This window comes from Balaenoptera acutorostrata, chromosome 3 (genome assembly GCF_949987535.1).
Source record: "Balaenoptera acutorostrata chromosome 3, mBalAcu1.1, whole genome shotgun sequence".
Classification (NCBI taxonomy): Eukaryota; Metazoa; Chordata; class Mammalia; order Artiodactyla; family Balaenopteridae; genus Balaenoptera; species Balaenoptera acutorostrata.
Genome location: NC_080066.1, coordinates 53,573,188 through 53,585,732, shown reverse-complemented (window position 1 = coordinate 53,585,732; position 12,545 = coordinate 53,573,188). Strand labels below are relative to the sequence as shown.

At 41.1% G+C, this 12,545-nt stretch overlaps 1 protein-coding gene across 5 annotated transcripts in view; it reads right to left on the bottom strand.

Moving 5' to 3' along the window:
- Positions 1–12,545, bottom strand: part of LRRK1 (leucine rich repeat kinase 1) — a 122,970-nt gene that overhangs the window by 60,798 nt on the left and 49,627 nt on the right. For 4 of the 5 annotated variants that reach the window (XR_009007674.1, XM_057543869.1, XM_057543870.1 and 1 more), the window contains exons 5-6: positions 9,003–9,182; positions 8,436–8,584 (exon numbers count right to left, since the gene is read on the bottom strand). Coding sequence is in view for 4 of the 5 variants with exons in the window: in XM_057543869.1 (XP_057399852.1) it covers positions 8,436–8,584; positions 9,003–9,182 (329 nt within the window). In the remaining variant the exon portion in view is untranslated. Of the gene's footprint in view, positions 1–2,986; positions 3,027–8,435; positions 8,585–9,002; positions 9,183–12,545 lie in introns of those variants that run through there. The other variant, XM_028165711.2, reaches the window with a different exon arrangement.

Here is a 12,545-nt window from a genome sequence, read left to right as displayed (position 1 = left end):
AGGAGCAGCGCTGTGCTGAGCATGAGGAGACAGGCACGCTTGTCCCTGTTGTGTGGTGTCCACCCTGCGGGTAATCATGGCCAGTAGAGTTCCCCCTGCTGCTGGACATTTGGGTTTTGTTCTCCTAGCTTCTCTTATAGATAGCAGTGCTTTGAGCAGTACAGTTGTGGCAATTATGTTTTTTTTTCTTTTGAGTTACATCCTAGAGGTATCTTTCAGAAAGGAAATACCAAATTCAGAGCTGTTCTCTGGGAGAAAAGAGTTTTATAGCTTTTGTCACATGACGCCAATTACTTTCCACACATACAGAACCAATTTATAGTGCCAGCAGCAAGGCTTTGGTGTCCCTTTCTCTTTGACGCTGCCAAGTGCCTTACTCAGCATTTATATTTATTTTTGCGAGTTTAGTAGGTATGTGATGGTACTTTCAAGTCATTTTAATTTGAATTTCTGTAATTGCCAATAAGATTGTATATGTTTCCATGCCATGATTTACTATCTGTGTTTTCTCATGTGTAAATTAACTGTTCGTATCTCTTAACTTCTTACCCAAGGGCATTTGTGAGCAATGTGACAGCAAGGGCCGTGGCTCTGGCTTGGGCACTGCTGAGTCCCAAGCAACTAGTAGGTGATATATAAACACTGACTGAATTAAACTCAATTATCAACTGACATATAATTGCGTCAATGGTGTTTTCTGGATTTCAGTTTCTGTCAATTCTTTATTCTCAAGTATCTGCTAATGTTTTCCTTTTTAAAATTTCTTTAAAAATTATATTTTACTATATTAGTATACTATAGTAAAATTATATTTTACTATAAATAATTTTAATATATATATATCATTTATCTTATTTGTGACTATACATCTTTATACATCTTTATATATCTTTAAAATTTTGAAATGGAATCATTTTCTTCTATAACTGGAATAAATTTGCTTTTTGAAAGTATATTCTGATGAATTTCCAGTGCTTAACTCTTACCTGTCTGGAATTTATTTACATCATTATGAATGTACTTGTCTATGCTGATATCCAATAGTTCCAATGACATTTGATAATGTTTTCTTATTCTTTCCTTATTGTGTTTTCTAGTTTGTCACATAAGTTCAAATAATAGTTTTAGTATTTCTGCATCTCTATGAATCATTTTCTCATTGTAAACTAAATGTAAGTGTTTTGCATAACTGCTGCTTTGTATTATGTGTGATGATCTAGTGGGACAGGCCACCAGGAACACCTACCTGAACGGTTACACAGTGCACCTGCTCAACTGTTCTACCCTGTGACCCTCGCTATCTGTTCTCAAGTTCTAGGAAGCACTCACCATGTGGACAACGTCACAGTGGCGAGTCTATTCCATAGAGAAAGCGTATGAATGGGGCATGAGAGTGGGAAAAGATTTGGTATTTGGAAACTAGAGAAAACAGTAGGATAATTGGCTAAATTTCAGGGCACAGGAAAAGTGGAGCTGATGGAAGAGGCCCATAATAATTCTGAGTTTGATCTCATAACTCTCAGAAGGCAGGTGAAGGCTCTTCCTTTCACACAAGCCGGTGGTGAAAAGGCCGAACCACAGGCAGTCAGGCTGCTCCCGGTGCTGCCTCTCACCTGCTGGGGCCCTACTGCCCCAGAGACTTACATCTGCTCTGTGAGACAGTACCACCTGCTGTGAGGAGGACGAGAGGAGCTGAGAAGGTGCAAGGTGTAGATGTAGAAATGCTCTGGAGAGTGTAAAATTCTTGAATAAGACTCTTGTACCAAACACTAGGCCTAACCTTGGGCAAGGATGTTCCCCAGAAGCCTTAGTGCTCACAATGTCAGTAGCCCTTGGTCAGCTGCTCATGAAGGCCCCAGCAAAGGCTGAGCAATCACACTTGCTGCAGCCTGCCCTTTCTGAGTATCCCATATATGCAAATCCTCAGACCCACCAGATCACTCTGATGGAGAAGGGCTGCTTCAGCTCCCAAAATGTGCAGCCAGGATGTTTGGGCACAGATACAGGCATCTGAATGGCCAGTCACTAGGAATGTTTAAGGTGCATCATAAGCCAGAGCTGATCCAAAAATGACAATAGTAGTAGTAGTAGTAGTAATAAGTGATCCTCTCTAGGTTTGCTGCCAGATTTGAAATCATTAGGGACTTGTAAAGAAAATTAATAATTCCCCAACTGTGTAGTTTCAGAATCAACTTCAGCTCTTGTGCACTTACTCCTATACTCAGAACAGCCCAGCGTGCCCTCCGGCCCAGCCCTCTAACTGCTGAATGGGACAAACACCGGGGTTAGTTCAGGCCCCGCTTAGACCTCTCCTGGCATTTCTGTTTTCCTGCTCCTTCCCGGGTGTGCCGGCATGAAAGTGCTGTTTCTCATGGCAACAAAGCAAACATTGACAGGACAGTCACCAGGAACACAGGCCGACTCATTAAACATTCAGGCAAAGGTTTGGCGGTTTTCCAGAAGGGCACCCATGAGCCAGAGCCAGGAATGGCTTTGGCCAGGTCTGACTTGGCTTCGCTTTTGCTCTTTTAAAAGAGTCCAGACCATGTGGTGTGCGCTCTCAGACTTTCCTTTCCAAACACCATCAAGACCTAACTGAGCAGCCCGCCCGCTGCCAGTGGAAAATCAACGTGGGCTTCTCAGCCATTCCCCGTTTGCCAGCAGAGGCAGGTTCTGGCAGCCTGAGAACTAGGCTGTGCCTGACACAGAGGCGTGGTGAACCTCGACTGGCCGTGGCTTCCACAGAGGCAGCAATTACATTAAAAAATATCAACTAGCTAGTGGGGGAGGCAGAACACAAATACAGAAAAAAACAAGATGACTGCTTCAGCAAGGTCACTGCCACGAATGCCAGTAGGCAAGGGAGTTTTCAGGCTGTGTACACATGGCAGCAAAGCACCCTTTCAGTGCCTGCCCTTGTCTAATATTCTGAACAAAATATGCCAGTTCAACTCCACTGCACACCTGGGAAGGTCGAAGCACTTACCTCTGGTTTCTGAGTCATCGTTCCTGACACTGGACCCCTCCGCGCTAACCCCCTCTCTTCTGCTGGCAGCACAGAAGGAAAGTGTTGTCACAGGTTAGAGATCATGGCAGCCAGACACACTGGCTGCACACACTGCACACACTGCACACACTGGCTGCACACACTGCAAGGCCCTTGAGTTTGAAATTCACTTGAATAAAAAAAAAAATACCACCTGCTTTGGGGAAGCCCAAGGAGTCTTTATGACTCAGGTTGCACTGTAATTTCATTTTCTCTTCCTATTCTACCCAAAAGGGCAAAGGAGAAGAAAAGCAACATTGTCTTTTCTTTGTCTTCTCCTTTGCAGAATGCAATAATCACTTCCATGCTCTATCCCTATCTTGGCAAATTAGCAGGAGTTACCCGTAGAAAAGATCACAGATACAGATGTCAACCATTTCTGCTTTTAACCTTAAGCCAAGAAAATGCAAGTCACTGGGTACACATTAGAATCATCTGGGGAGTTTTTAAAACTACTGATTTGGGTCCCATCCCAGAGATTCAGATTTAGTTAGTGTACGGTATGGCCTGTACATCAGGATTTTTAAAAAGCCCCCAGGAATTCCAATTACAGAAAAGTGTGAGAACAACTGATCTACATGAAAGATCTGGGAGGTGCAGTTCAGGAATCATGAAATGAGAAAATCCCCAAGTTAAGAAGGCTCAGGTTCTGGTCTGAGTATCACTGTTTAATATTTTCTGTTCTTGGACAAGTAACAGAATATCTCTAAACCTCAATACTTTCATCTGGTAAACAGATTATATTTCTTGCAATTCTTACTAAAGTGTTGTATGGATCACATATGAAAAGAAAGTGCTGGGAAAAACACTGAACACTACACACATGTAAGGGTTAGATGATCACTATTTATTTCCTTTTGCAACATGAAGCTGATGTTTAATGTTTATTGAGCTCTTATTATGTGCCAGGCCCTGTGCTAAGTGCACACCTGGCCTCCAAGGTAGATACAATGATTAACTCTGTTTATAACTGAGACCAGCCAAGGCACAGAGAGCTAACAAGTTATGGAAAATAGAATATCAGTGTTCTCTAGAAACTAGGAAACCAGCAATGATAAGAAAAAAGTAAAAAGGAAATAGCAATACATATAATCAAAAAGATGGGAGGAATAAACCAATATGACAGGTCCCACACAAATGTGAATTGGGTGGGTTCCTCTTTCAAAAGACACAGTCTCGGATGGGATTAAAAACTCAATACTGTTTACAAAAAATACACCTAAGACAAAATAAAAACTGAAAATAAAGGCTGGGGAAACTTAAACAAGGTTGATGCAAAGAAAAAAGAGCAGTGTGGCCATGTGAAGAGCAGACAAACCCAATTTTAAGGATAGAAGCATCGACAGGATTAAGGCAGATATTTGATATAATGAAATACGTTAAAATGGGTCATAAAGCCATAAACCAGGTGTATGAAGCAAAAACTTCTAGAATTATATGAAGAACTAGATAAAAATCAGTAGATGAGGAAACCAAGCCCCAGAGATGTAAGTAACCAGATGGAGGTCCTAGAGTAGTGAGGCCTGGACCCCGGATTAGAGCCAGGAAGTCTCCTGCCAGAGCCTCACCTTGACCACAACACCATCAACCAAACACTCAGAGAAGATGTCAAGAAGGTTTCAGTACAGATAAAAGCCAAAATGAATGAAGGAACAAACAAAATAAATCATAAAAAAATAAAGAAAATCTTAGATTGATTGATTTGCTCATAACTGCTTCTGGTCCCTTTACTCCTGGGGTTCGTTCTCTTTCTTGCCTATCTGTATCCTTCCGTAGTTCTTTCATGAGGGCCTGTGAGGAGTGAAGTTGTTTATATTTGTACATTTGAGAAAAGTCACAATTTTTGCCTTCATTCCTAAATGACGTTTAGCTGCGGGGAGACTCTGTGGTTGTTGCCAGTGAGAAAGCTGATGTCCATCTGATTGTCATTCCTCAGCTGGCCATCCATCTGTTCTCTTTGGTAGCTTTGAGGATCAGACGAAGGATCCTGTCTTTATCCTTCCTGCTCTACACTTGCACTATTAGGCACTGAGGTAGGAGCTTATCTTTATTTATTATGTTGATGTTAGGCTACCATTTTGAATTGGATGCTCATGGATATATTGAAGTTAGCATCACTCAAAAGATTCTTTTCCACCATTTCCTCTATTATCTTCTGGAACTCCTATTAAACGTATATTAGAACTTCTCATTCTATACTTCCTGTCTCTTCTCAATATTTTTCCTTCACTTAGTTTTTCAGTTAAATATTTCACTTGCATTTTGGTTGATTTTCTCAGATCTAGTTTTCATGTATTCTCTCTTTAGCTATGCTTAGTCTAATTTTTATTTCTAGAATTTCTATTTGGTTCTTTAAAATCTGCCTATCTTTTTCTTTTAAAAATAATCATTTACTCTTATTTACCTTATTTTCTATTCCTTTTTTTATCTCCTTGAATAATTAAACATACTCGTTTTAAGACTGAAAAAAATAAAAAAATAAAAAATAAAGAAAATCTAGGTCCTTGGTAGGACCACTAGAATATATAAATCCCTGGCTGGTCTGATTAAATTCAGAAGAGAAAAAGTAAAACTGTTCAACATCATAAATCAACAGCATAAATGGGAGTATAACTACAAATATAGAAGAAAAGAATTACCAAAAAAGGTAAATGTAACACACTATGATGGCAAATTAAAAAATCTAAAGGAAATGGATGATTTTCTACCAAAATATAACCTCCTGAACTGCACATAAGCAAAAGCAGACAACCTGAACTGATCAATGACTTCAAAAGAAGTCCCAAAACAAAGACCTGCTTTATCTAATCAATCTTTAACAATAAATAATTCCTATGAAACTTCTCCAGATTGTAATAAAATGGGAAGTTCCCTAAGTCATTCTGTAAAGCTAACATAGTCTTATACCAAAATCTCATAAAGATAATAAAAATAGAAAATTATAGATCAATTCACCTATAAATATAGATGCAAAAACTGTAAATAAAATATCAATAGGTCAAATCCAGCTGTAAAAACACCAATTAGCATTATTACAAGATTTCAATATTGGGTCAATATCTATCATCATCATTCATTACATAAACAAATTAAAGTAGAAAAGCTATGTGAATATATCCATAGCTGCTAAAAAGAGATCCAACAAAATTCAGCAACCTTTCCTAATAAAAATCCTAAGCAAAAAGGAACACATGGAAACTACCTAAATATAACAAGTCTATTTACCAAAAATCTACAGCAAATGACCATAAACTGCTGATGCCAAGACCTTTAAAAAAAGGAACAAGAGAGATACATCTGCTCTTTTCAGATGATTCAACTTTTGACATTTCTGCTGATAATCAGTAAGCCATGAAATAAAGTAAGTTAAGTAAATATTAGAAAAGACTGTCTTGCTTTAAACCTGCTTTAAATTTGCAGATGACTTGATAATATACCTAAAAGTTTCAAGGAACTCCTCTAAAAACTGAATTAGTAAGACAAGTTGGTAAGGGGACTGGGTAAAACAAATAAATAAACAGAAGAGCTTTCCTTCGTACCAGCAACATTAGGCTGGAAATGGGTAAGAATTATATATATTCCATTCAAACAGTGGCAAAAACAATAATAAATAAACAAAATAGGTTCAGGAAATCTTTATGAGGAAAACTATAAAATCCCATCAAAGAACATAAACGCAGCACAAATTGCCATGGGAGTCACCATGGGAAATGCACAAAATGGAAGAACGAATGTCTGATAACAGTCAAGATATTTTTGAAAAAAGCAAATAAGGAGTAGAAAAGTTGCATTAACAGATTGTAAGGTTTAAATGAAATGCCTATAATCAAAACAGTATAGCATTTGAACAGAAACAGATTAATAGGCCAGTGGACCAGTGCAGAGAATCCCAAAATGTATACAGGTATATATTGGGGGAAATGGCATTAGTGACATTTCAATTCAGAGGGAAAATCAAAGTTTATTTTAAAAATTGTGCTGGAATAACTGATCATCCACCTAGAAGAGAGGAATGCTAGATTCCCTCCCTCAAACCACATATACAAATAAATACAAGAAAAATTAAAGCTTAAAATATAAAAAATAAATGAGTAAAAATAGTATAAAAGACTCTAGGAGAATATTTATATTAAATCGAGGGGGAAATGACTTTCTTATATAAACCAAATGCCATAAAGGAAAAAACAAACATATTTGATTATATATTCTTATATCTTTGTTATCTCAAAAGATAACAGAAGACAAATAATGGATTGTGAAAAATATTGGCAACATGTATGATAAACAAAGGCTTAAAATCTCTAACATACAAAAAGACTCTCCAAAACGAGAAGGAAAAGGTGAGTAATCCTTGAGAAAAATAATCAACAAACTGTAACAGGTAACTCACATAAAGGGAAAAGCAAATAATTGATGATGATATGAAAAGATGTTCAATATTATTAAGAATAGAAATATGGACATTAAAACATGGAGATTCCATTTTTACCCATCAGAGTGATGAAAATTAAAAGGCTCCTGGACATCTAGTGCTGGCCAAAGTATGGGGATAGATACCCCCACGTAAAGCTGGTGAAAGTGTGAAACCAGAAATAATCTAAATGTCCACCAAGAGGAAAAGGGCTGAGTCAACTAAGCTACATTCACTCTAGACTTAAGGCACGTATTTAAAAGAATGAGATGTAGCCACATTGACTGATCTAGGGGGAGTCAGTGATAGAGTGCTAAACTTAAAAAGTCAAGTTGAAGATAATGTAAACAATGCAATATTATTTTTGTTATTAAAATGGTAAACTAACTAGAACTAATTCCTGTATGTGTTTTTTTCCCAGTTTTATTGAGCAATAATTGACATACGACATTGTATAAGCTAAGATGTTATGATCTGTTGATTTGATACATTTATATACTGCAGAATGATTACCGCTTGTAGCCTTAGCTAACACCTGTACTATGTCACCTAATTACTATTTCATTTTTGTGGTGAGAACATTTAAGCTTTATTCTCTTGGAAACTTTCACGTATATAATACAGTGCTATTAGCTGTAATCACAGTGCTGCACATTAGATCTCTGGAACTTATAGCTGAAGTGACCAACACTTTGGCTATATGACCAACATCTCCCCATTTGCCCCACCCCCCAGGGCGCTGGCAAACCATCTACTCTGTTTCTATGGTTTGCCTGTTTTAGATTCCACATGTAAGTGAAAACATACAGTATTTGTCTTTCTCTGTCTGACTTCTTTCACTCAGCATAATGTCCTCAAAGTCCATCCATGTTGTTGCAAATGGAAGGATGCACTTCTTTCTCATGGCTGAAAAATATTCCACTGTATATATACACCACCTCTTCTTTATCCATTCATCCACAGACAGTGACTACTCACTATTTTTCCTGGACAACTGCTGGGCAAGGCACTTGCTTCGACGAAATACTTCCTGAGGAGATATTTGCTGGGGTCAGGACTGTCCAGTAAGATGTAGGAACAGAAAAAGGCCCCATGCCGAAGCAGGAATATGGCAATGTCTTCATTCCCTAAAGGACAGAAAGTGGAGAGCTAAGGGCATTTGGATGCAGGGTGTGTCACAGTTGTCCAAAAGGGCAGACACTCACATGTGAAATAAAAATGAAAAGGGCACTGGTGCTGTTGAACTTCTCTATTACCTCCCTTGACACTGGAAGGTTCCTGTTAGTGACAGAACTTTTGTGGGGCTTTGCCCTTTGAAGTGCCTCCTAAGATGGTCCCATTTGCCATGGTTGGTCCCTGTCACTGAAATCCCCTTGCAGGAGTGAGTAGGGGGAAGGAGGAAAGAGGCAGACCTTTTGAAGAAGCAAAGAATGGAGTTGCGAAAACCTCCACAAAGGCCATTGGAGAGCAGAAGTTGAGTGTGAAGGATGGGCCCACATCTCGACAGGGTGATGGTTTTCATGGGCGGACTGACTGGGGACCCACCTGACTTGATGGCCGCGTAGAGTGGCAGGCGCACGATGACAGGGAACTCATTCTTCCTGACTGCATAACTCTCCGGGTCGGCCCCGTGCGTCAGGACCAAGAGCTTCACCATCGCCAGGTGCCCCCGCTGGCAGGCCAAGGCCAGCATCCAGTTCAGTAATCGCTGGGGGCTGCAGGGACCTGGCGGGGATGACAGGACAAAGGGAGAGGGTGGCTAAAGGGACTGGTTGTTCCTGCTCTGAAATCCCCTTCGATCACGGCCCTATTTCCAGCTGAAATTCGCTTCCGTCCAGTTGACAGTGTCTATGGAATAGTCCCTCTGAATTGCATATGACATTTCCCCACATCATTATAACCCACCTGCTCATCGAATAACACCAACTGAGGAAAAGCAGCATTCAAAAGCAGCATTCAAAACAGTGTGATCTTAACAATGGAAATAAGACTAGAAAGAACTACCTTCAGTGCTGCAGAATTATCTCTGGGTACTGGGATTGAGAGCATCCCCTTACTATCTTCCTCATCCCTAGCCCTGACCTCATCCCTAGACCAGCATCACACCTAGGGATATGGGTTTTGGAGATAGGCAGTTGAGGATTAAAATTTTTCAGCTTCCCCGGTGGCACAGTGGGTAAGATTCTGCACTCCCAATGCAGAGGGCCTGGGTTCGATCTCTGGTCAGGGAACTAGATCCCACATGTGTGCTGCAGCTAAGAGTTTGCATGCTACAACTAAGGAGCCCGCTTGCCACAACTAAGACCCGGTGCCACCAAATAAATAAATAAATAAATATTTTAAAAAAACATAGTGAATTTATCTGACCTCAAAAATAAAGATTTAAAAAAAAATATTTCAGCTGTGTCATCTTGGGCAAATTTCTTATTCTCTTTGTGACTCAGTTTACCCATCAGTAAAGTGGGAATAATAACAACCCACCTCCCAAGTTTAATGTGAGGATTACATGACATAGTGTATGTCAAGTGCCTGACTCAATAAATTGTCATAACCTCTGTCAAGTGCCTGACATAACTCATTATGTCATTATGTTCTTAGAGGAATAACACTTTTCTGCATTTCCAAATTATCTGTAATATACATATATTACTTTCATAAGTTAAAAAAATACTTTGATGAAAAAAATAGATCAGCCTAAAACTTAGAGAATTACTCCCTGAAAGAACTGCCTACTTAATTCCAGGATAAAATAACACTTAACACACTGAATGAACAGAGAGAGCGTGGGCTGAAATGTTACAATATCTTCAAGTTCAAAGTAGTGCAAAGTCTTTTGGATCTAGCTGCCATGGAAAAACGATCTCATCCTCCACATGGACACTTCCCAATTGCATCATAACACTGTCTCACTTCCAGAGGCGGAAAGTCCTCAGGAATCAAAGTGCTCTGAAGCCTGGAGAGAGTGACCCTCCCTCTGTGATAGGAAACTGACCAGGAAATAGGGGTGAGGCAGAGAAGGCAAGAATTAAAACCCAACACATAAGGTACCCGGCATCATGCCTGGGCTGCAGCAGGTGCTAAATAAATGTCCCTTCTTTGCCCTCAACTGATAACTAAAATGAACAATTCAAAGGAGGAGGTATATGAACAGAAAACAAATTATCCCTCTCCATTACTACCAGATATCTAGCTATGAGAAGTGCAGTCGTCATGCTGCTAACTTCTGTTGAGGATGTAAGTGTGTCAGTCTTAGGAGGCAGGCCCTGTATTTCACAGTCATAATTTTAATATGAGGAAACCGAAGCTCAGGGAGACTTGGGAACTTGCTGAGGGTCCCACAGTTGGTAAATGGCAAAGTCAAGCCTTAAGTTCTGCTTTATCTAAAACCAAAGGGTGCTCTCTTAACCATACAAACCCCTGCATGTATTCTATGAGGCCCAAATCCAGCAACACTCATAGAGCCCATCTTTCCACCTCCTCCTTCTCTTCAGCCCTGCTCAGCTACAAGACCAGGAATTACATAATGATGTCCTTCAAATGATGTTCATAATTACACAACGATGTACCCACACCCCATGGACCTCTCCTCCCTCCTCTTCTTGAACCCTGCCTTCATTCTCTAGCTGCCTCTTGTCTTACCTTACTCCCGACAGTGGCTGCCTTCCCTACAGGCTGGGAATTCCCAGAGAACACAAACTGTTTTGCCCACCTCTGCACTCCCCACAGGGCCCAGCACAATGCTCTGGACTCCTTCAGTCCTCAGCAGCTCTGTCCTAAGTTGAGTTAAAGACAGGACACCCCTGGGAGCAGCTGAGAACATGCTCAGGTCCACCCAAGCTCCCTGCTCTGCAAAAGCAGGCAAACCAGGCTCTTCCCTTGCTAATCTGCCAAGTAAACTCCTACTTAGCCTGCAAAGCCTGGCTCAGATGTCAGCTCCCTCTGAAGACTCCAGCCTGCACCCAGACAAGACCATTCCCTGATGTGTGCTTGCAAACCACTGTGTAAATATTTCAACCTTCGCATGGTTACACCTTTCTGCCTCAATTTCCTCTGCTTGACCAGGACCTACTAAAGGACTGGGATCACCTTTTCAAAAAGCCTCTGTGTCTATCAAGTTCTGCAGTGTGTCCAGTACTTGGAAAATGCTCAATAAATGTAAGCTGTCCAACGAGATGAGTGAGTCAGCTGGCATAGACTCTTTGGGACTAGAACAGAGCTACTCTTGGAGATCCCCGAGGAAAGGGAATCAGCTTTGGCTCCTTGGGGGCTCCTTCCTGCCCTCCTATACCTTGCTCGACCCAAACAGCATCTATGGGCCCTAACAGTGCCCTGATTTCTGTTCATAAACTCATTCTGCTTCCAGGCACAGGAGAGGCATGCCAGCTTGGAACCAAATCTGAGCACAAATCTACCTCAAAGCACATAGTTGGACACCCCCTAATAGTAGTACTGCATAATTGTGGGGTCCCATGCAAAACTTAAAAATGGGATCCCTTGGACTTCCCTGGTGGTGCAGTGGTTAAGAATCCACCTGCCAATGCAGGGGACATGGGTCCGATCCTTGGTCCTGGAAGATCCCACATACCGTGGAGCAACTAAGCCCATGTGCCACAACTACTGAGCCTGCGCTCTAGAGCCTGCGAGCCACAACTACTGAGCCCGCACGCCACAACTACTGAAGCCCACACGCCCTAGAGCCCACACGCCCTAGAGCCCACATGCCGCAACTACAGAGCCCATGCACCGCAACTACTGAAGCCCACATGCTCTAGGGCCCGCGTGCCGCAACTACTGAGCCCGCATGCTGCAACTACTGAAACCTGCGGGCCTAGAGCCCATGCACTGCAACAAGAGAAGCCACTGCAATGAAAAGCCCGTGCACCACAATGAAGAATAGCCCCCGCTCGCCACAACTAGAGAAAGCCTGCGCGCAGCAACGAAGACCCAACGCAGCCAGAAAAAACAAAAAAAATGGGGTCCCTTGTTTAAAAATTATTAAAAATTTCAAGAGGGCTGGGACTTCCCTGGCAGTCCAGTGGTTAAGACTTCGCTTTCCAATGCAGGGGGTGTGGGTTTGATCCCTGGTTG